Source organism: Oncorhynchus mykiss, chromosome 17 (assembly GCF_057628025.1).
Source record: "Oncorhynchus mykiss isolate SJ-2025 chromosome 17, ASM5762802v1, whole genome shotgun sequence".
NCBI lineage: Eukaryota > Metazoa > Chordata > Actinopteri > Salmoniformes > Salmonidae > Oncorhynchus > Oncorhynchus mykiss.
In genome coordinates this window covers 70,757,501-70,765,000 of record NC_143038.1, presented here as the reverse complement: position 1 = coordinate 70,765,000, position 7,500 = coordinate 70,757,501, and the positions used below count along the sequence as shown (strand labels likewise).

The following is a 7,500-nucleotide window of genomic DNA, read 5'->3' as shown; positions in this document are numbered from 1 at the left end:
GAGGGGAGAAGAGGGGAGGGGAGAAGAGGGGAGAGGAGAGGAGAGGAGGGGAGGGGAGAAGAGGGGAGGGGCGAAGAGGTAAGGGGCTCCATTGTGAAATAGAAAGAGATTAAAATAGTTATCCTACCCCCCTCCCTGTGTACTCTGTTGTTGATCTGATAACCATCCCTTCACTATCTACTGTTCTCTCACAGACAGAGACAAAACACATACACACACACACACACACACACACACACACACACACACACACACACACACACACACGGATCCTGTTAAGACGTGCTGTGCTGTCTGAGAGTAGACTTCCAAGACAGAAATATGCCTACTATTGAGATTAGTGTGTGTGGTATTTTATTTTGGGGGGGGGATCATATAACAGTGTCTTATGGATGACATTTTGTCATCCCACAGAACTTTGCTGCTCAGATGGCGGGAGGATTCGACGAGAAGGCTGGCGGAGCACAGATGGGCGTGATGCAAGGACCAATGGTGAGAGAGCTCGCGAGATACATCGTTAGATCCCTGGCGCCATTAGACCAGTTCTCTCCTATCAGCTTCAGAGTAGTATCGTTTCGCGATATGCAAGAATGCGTTGTCTGGTCTGATCTGACTAGTGGCTACGTGAGACCAGCTTCGGTGAATAGGCCTCAGCGTGACTCAACACTGCCCCCTGAGGTATGGGGGAGAAACTACACATCCTCCTGGCCCCCCGCTACAGGAAATATACCCCCCCTCCTCTGTGGAGCATACCTAGGTTTGGTTTGGGAAAACAGACTTTTTATTTTTCAAGTCGACTGAAAATTCCATCACATGCAGCCTCTAAGCCAAAGTGAAATGAAGAGCACACTTACTGGGAGCTATTTTGGTTTGGAAAACCACAGAGCAGTGTTCGGCTTGCTGCTTCCACAGCGAGCATTTGGCTGGCTGGCTGGCTGACTGGTGGAGCTGAAGACTGAAACCCAGCTGGTGGTCGCCACAGTGGATTGTACCCCATTCGAGACCTGCGGAGAGGCGACACGCAGAGCAATGTGCCTGAGACAGACTCTGTGGCTTTGGGGCTTTGGTACCAGACCCCAAAGAGAAGCCTGTCTGTCTCCTAAACTCCTTCATTCTACCCTCAATAACCCGGGCCCTGTCTGTCTCATTCATTCCTCCCCCTACCCTCAATAACCCGGGCCCTGTCTGGCTCTGACTGAAGCCCAGCAAGTTTAGCTTGACAGCATCTGGCCAGAGAAGGAAAGGACTAAAAAAGACTGGGCTGCTCTGATGTCCCAAGCACAGTCCAGGAGTCAACCCCCTACATCTCTAGCTACAGCCCCTGGTCCCTTCACTGAGAGTCAACCCCCTACGTCTCTACCTACACCCCCTGGTCCCTTCACTGAGAGTCAACCCCCTACGTCTCTACCTACACCCCCTGGTCCCTTCACTGAGAGTCAACCCCGTACGTCTCTAGCTACACCCCCTGGTCCCTTCACTGAGAGTCAACCCCCTACATCTCTAGCTACATACCCTGGTCCCTTCACTGAGAGTCAACCCCCTACGTCTCTACCTACACCCCCTGGTCCATTCACTGAGAGTCAACCCCCTACATCTCTAGCTACATACCCTGGTCCCTTCACTGAGAGTCAACCCCCTACATCTCTAGCTACAGCCCCTGGTCCCTTCACTGAGAGTCAACCCCTACGTCTCTACCTAAACCCCCTGGTTCCTTCACTGAGAGTCAACCCCCTACGTCTCTACCTAAACCCCCTGGTCCCTAACACAGTGTCTTCACTGAGAGTCAACCCCCTATTTCTCTACCTACACCCCCTGGTCCCTTCACTGAGAGTCAACCCCCTACATCTCTAGCTACATACCCTGGTCCCTTCACTGAGAGTCAACCCCCTACATCTCTACCTACAGCCCCTGGTCCCTTCACTGAGAGTCAACCCCTACGTCTCTACCTAAACCCCCTGGTCCCTTCACTGAGAGTCAACCCCTACGTCTCTACCTAAACCCCCTGGTTCCTTCACTGAGAGTCAACCCCCTACGTCTCTACCTAAACCCCCTGGTCCCTAACACAGTGTCTTCACTGAGAGTCAACCCCCTATTTCTGTATCTACACCCCCTGGTCCCTTCACTGAGAGTCAACCCCTACGTCTCTACCTACACCCCCTGGTCCCTAACACAGTGTCTTCACTGAGAGTCAACCCCCTATTTCTCTATCTACACCCCCTGGTCCCTTCACTGAGAGTCAACCCCTACGTCTCTACCTAAACCCCCTGGTCCCTTCACTGAGAGTCAACCCCTACGTCTCTACCTAAACCCCCTGGTCCCTTCACTGAGAGTCAACCCCTACGTCTCTACCTAAACCCCCTGGTTCCTTCACTGAGAGTCAACCCCCTACGTCTCTACCTAAACCCCCTGGTCCCTTCACTGAGAGTCAACCCCTACGTCTCTACCTAAACCCCCTGGTTCCTTCACTGAGAGTCAACCCCTACGTCTCTACCTAAACCCCCTGGTTCCTTCACTGAGAGTCAACCCCCTACGTCTCTACCTACACCCCCTGGTCCCTTCACTGAGAGTCAACCCCGTACGTCTCTAGCTACACCCCCTGGTCCCTTCACTGAGAGTCAACCCCCTACATCTCTAGCTACAGCCCCTGGTCCCTTCACTGAGAGTCAACCCCCTACGTCTCTACCTACACCCCCTGGTCCCTTCACTGAGAGTCAACCCCCTACGTCTCTACCTACACCCCCTGGTCCCTTCACTGAGAGTCAACCCCCTACATCTCTAGCTACATACCCTGGTCCCTTCACTGAGAGTCAACCCCCTACATCTCTACCTACACCCCCTGGTCTCTTCACTGAGAGTCAACCCCCTACATCTCTAGCTACAGCCCCTGGTCCCTTCACTGAGAGTCAACCCCTACGTCTCTACCTAAACCCCCTGGTTCCTTCACTGAGAGTCAACCCCCTACGTCTCTACCTAAACCCCCTGGTCCCTTCACTGAGAGTCAACCCCCTACATCTCTAGCTACATACCCTGGTCCCTTCACTGAGAGTCAACCCCCTACGTCTCTACCTACATCCCCTGGTCCCTTCACTGAGAGTCAACCCCCTACGTCTCTACCTACACCCCCTGGTCCCTTCACTGAGAGTCAACCCCTACGTCTCTACCTAAACCCCCTGGTTCCTTCACTGAGAGTCAACCCCCTACGTCTCTACCTAAACCCCCTGGTTCCTTCACTGAGAGTCAACCCCCTACATCTCTACCTAAACCCCCTGGTCCCTAACACAGTGTCTTCACTGAGAGTCAACCCCCTATTTCTCTACCTACACCCCCTGGTCCCTTCACTGAGAGTCAACCCCCTACATCTCTAGCTACATACCCTGGTCCCTTCACTGAGAGTCAACCCCCTACGTCTCTACCTAAACCCCCTGGTCCCTTCACTGAGAGTCAACCCCCTACGTCTCTACCTAAACCCCCTGGTTCCTTCACTGAGAGTCAACCCCCTACGTCTCTACCTAAACCCCCTGGTCCCTTCACTGAGAGTCAACCCCCTACATCTCTAGCTACATACCCTGGTCCCTTCACTGAGAGTCAACCCCCTACGTCTCTACCTACACCCCCTGGTCCCTAACACAGTGCCTTCACTGAGAGTCAACCCCAAACGTCTCTACCTACAGCCCTTGGTCCCTAACACAGTGCCTTCACTGAGAGTCAACCCCCTACGTCTCTACCTACACCCCCTGGTCCCTAACACAGTGCCTTCACTGAGAGTCAACCCCAAACATCTCTACCTACAGCCCCTGGTCCCTAACACAGTGCCTTCACTGAGAGTCAACCCCAAACGTCTCTACCTACAGCCCCTGGTCCATAACACAGTGCCTTCACTGAGAGGCGGTGTACCACAAGACCCAAATACACACCACCTCTTAAACATACATAGACAGACCCCAAACAAACACACACACACAGAGACTCCAAACACACAGAAACACACTCCGCCTACGAATGGACATAGAGCTCCATTGACAAGCCCCTGGCCCGTTGCGACGTGCGTTTGTCCGTCGCTCGCCTCGCTGAAAAGATACATCTAATTCTCATCAGAGGAGCTCTGTGCTGCCTCAGGGACGTTTGCTTTGGCTGATGCCCTGCATTTCTCTACGATAATCAGTCTACGCACCAACACTATGAATCGTGTGTTATAAAGACCATTAAAGGCTATAGATACACAGAGGGTAGTCCACGTTTCATGAGTGGAGGAGTGGAAATCTTTAAAAAAATATTTTTTTTAAAGTCTTTGTTTTCTTAGCTTTCTTAGTTTTGGCTGTGACTGAAGTGGCAGCCTATTTCATCTATAGTACACTGCTTTTGCCCAGGGCCCATAGAGCTCTGTTCAAAAGTAGGACACCATGCAGGGAATTACTGTAGGGTGTGACTTCAGACCCAAGCTCTAGACTTCTCATTAAACTCCAGGTTAGGTCATCTTCTCCCCTTTGCCCATGTTAAAGATTTTCTCTGCGTGACAGATTTGACTCATCACCTGAATAGAGAGTGAAACGTCTCTCTCTCCCTCTTGTCTCTGATCAATGTGTAATGATGCACGGCGAGGTTGAGCTGAGAAGACTATTACTCCTTCCTGACTAGATGTCTGTTGTCAAAAGTCTTTGTTATTAACCGGATTAAAGATTAACAACGAGATCAGTGAGCAGAGCAAGGACTTGACCCACTGCTTTTAAGATCTTATTAATAAAAGTATATATAAAAAAAAAGTTGGTAACATTTCATAATAACTTTCATGAATATGCCTTTAAAAATTCTTAATAAATCCTTTCTCAATGTTTATTCATAAAAGTTATTTGAGGTGTTAGTGTTTGTACAGTATGTCTGTCAAACAGACTTGTTGGAGTTAGCAATGCTCATTCTAGTAGATGTTATATGTTTCCCTTTTGCTCCAAAACAACCCACAGCTATTGCTTTTCCTCTAGATTCATGCTAAACTGCAAACAAATAGTTCGACAGAAGTCACGTAGAGTACAACACTTTTGGCCCTGACCTCTGAACTACAGAAAGAGAGACGGAGTTAGAGTGAGTGAGAAAAACAGAGAGGGAGAGAGAAAAGAGAGATTCAGAGAAAACACAGAGAGAGAGAGAGAGAGAGATAGTGAGAGATAAAGAGAGAGAGGGAGTGAGAGAAAGAGAGATAAAGAGAGAGAGGGAGTGAGAGAAAGAGAGAGAAAGAGATAGAGACGGAGTGAGAAAAAGAGAGAGAAAAAGAGAGAGTGCCACTGTGGAATTCCAAAAATGATTTATGGTTCTGACAGGCAGGCAGGAGAATAGTGAGTGACAGGCAGCAGGATAGTGAGTTTGTGTTGCTGAGGGGCAAAGAAGAAGAAGCCAGAGAAGGAGAAAGATGCCAAAGAAGAAGAAAGAAGCCAGCGAAGAAGAAGAAGAAGCCAACAATAGGTTTTATAACACAAGAGAAAAGAGAAGTTGAAGTGAAGGTCCACACTTCTTTCTCTTCCCACCCCCAATTCTGAAATATGTTCAACTTAATTATAACAACTAGAAACTAGCATATATATTTTTCTACCTTGGGTTGTTTGGAGGTTAGTTGACCTTAAGGTAGTGTGGAAGATCATGTGGTTACTATCTAACATGTCTTCATCTCCCACCAGGGGCCTATGGGTCCTCGAGGACCACCTGGACCTTCTGGAGCTCCTGTGAGTACCTGCACACACACACACACACACACACACACACACACACGCACACAGGCACGCGCGCACGCGCACACATGCACGCACGCACACACGCACACGCACACCCACACACACACACGCACGCACGCACACAGACACACACACAGACTCCCGTCAACAAGCCTATAACAGTTGGTACTGTGCACGCTTAGACATATATAAACATGTATATCAGTTCAGCCCAGAGCCATGTATATCAGTTCAGCCCAGAGCCATGTATAAACATGTATATCAGTTCAGCCCAAAGCCATGTATATCAGTTCAGCCCAGAGCCACGTATATCAGTTCAGCCCAAAGCCATGTATATCAGTTCAGCCCAGAGCCATGTATATCAGTTCAGCCCAGAGCCATGTATATCAGTTCAGCCCAGAGCCATGTATATCAGTTCAGCCCAGAGCCATGTATATCAGTTCAGCCCAGAGCCATGTATATCAGTTCAGCCCAGAGCCATGTATATCAGTTCAGCCCAGAGACATGTATATCAGTTCAGCCCAGAGCCATGTGTATCAGTTCAGCCCAGAGACATGTATATCAGTTCAGCCCAGTATATCATATGCAAAGGTATACAGTCTACTGGTACATTATGATATGACTGTGGTTCTTTACACTAGTTTGTCCCATAGCACTCAGTCTTCACAAAGTTCACAAAGTCACAGTATTCACAAAGTTTAGTATTGAGTGTAATTGTTAGTCAGAAGTCTAGTTCTCGTCGTACTGTATGTGCATAGATAAAGGCCTGAATCAAACAGTGAGTGAATGCATGTTCCCACATACACTAGCTAGGTTACTGTGCCTGTTAGGCCCTTCCCCCTCACCCCCCCCCCCCCCCCCCCAGACATAGGTTCAAATAGTTTTCCAAATATTTTGCTTTAGTCTTCCTGTAGTGCCAGGATGTGCTCATTTCGGGACTACTCCATTGGTTCCATTGCACCAGGGTAGCTCAAGCACAGCTAAAGAATTGGAAATATTGCAAATCCCATTTGAACCCAGGTGTGATCCTCAGCCCTCCACCCAAAGCACCCTCGGCTCGTGTCCTCTACTACCTTTCCTCTAAAGTAATTAAAGTGGCAGGTGTTGCCGGCTAGCCAGAGGACATGTCTGAGCATGAATCTTTGGAGAGCTTTGCATTTTGATCCACACCCTGTAGAGTAGACCCTGTATTAGCTGTACTAGCTGTATTAGCTGTACTAGCTGTATTAGCTATACTAGCTGTAGACCCTGTATGTGCATTTTGCTACACTCGCATTAACATCTGCTAACCATGTGTATGTGACAAATAAAATTTGATTTGATTTAGCTGTACTAGCTGTACTAACTGTACTAGCTGTATTAGCTGTACTAGCTGCATTAGCTGTACTAGCTATATTAGCTGTACTAGCTGTATTAGCTGTACTAGCTGTATTAGCTGTACTAGCTGTACTAGCTGTAGACCCTGTACTAGCTGTATTAGCTGTACTAGCTGTACTAGCTATGTTAGCTGTATTAGCTGTACTAGCGGTATTAGCTGTTGTAGCTGTAGACCCTGTACTAGCTGCATTAGCTGTACTAGCTATATTAGCTGTACTAGCTGTATTAGCTGTATTAGCTGTACTAGCTGTATTAGCTGTACTGGCTGTACTAGCTGTAGACCCTGTACTAGCTGTATTAGCTGTACTAGCTGTACTAGCTATGTTAGCTGTATTAGCTGTACTAGCGGCATTAGCTGTTGTAGCTGTAGACCCTGTACTAGCTGCATTAGCTGTTGTAGCTG

The 7,500-nt window shown here is 48.7% G+C and overlaps 1 protein-coding gene across 2 annotated transcripts in view; it reads left to right on the top strand.

The window, feature by feature from the left end:
- The window catches only part of col2a1b (collagen, type II, alpha 1b), an 81,010-nt gene that overhangs the window by 21,726 nt on the left and 51,784 nt on the right, over positions 1-7,500 (top strand). For both annotated transcript variants that reach the window (XM_036950896.2, XM_090206469.1), the window contains 2 exons: positions 415-492; positions 5,667-5,711. In XM_036950896.2, the coding sequence (XP_036806791.2) occupies positions 415-492; positions 5,667-5,711 (123 nt within the window). The remainder of the gene's footprint in view (positions 1-414; positions 493-5,666; positions 5,712-7,500) is intronic.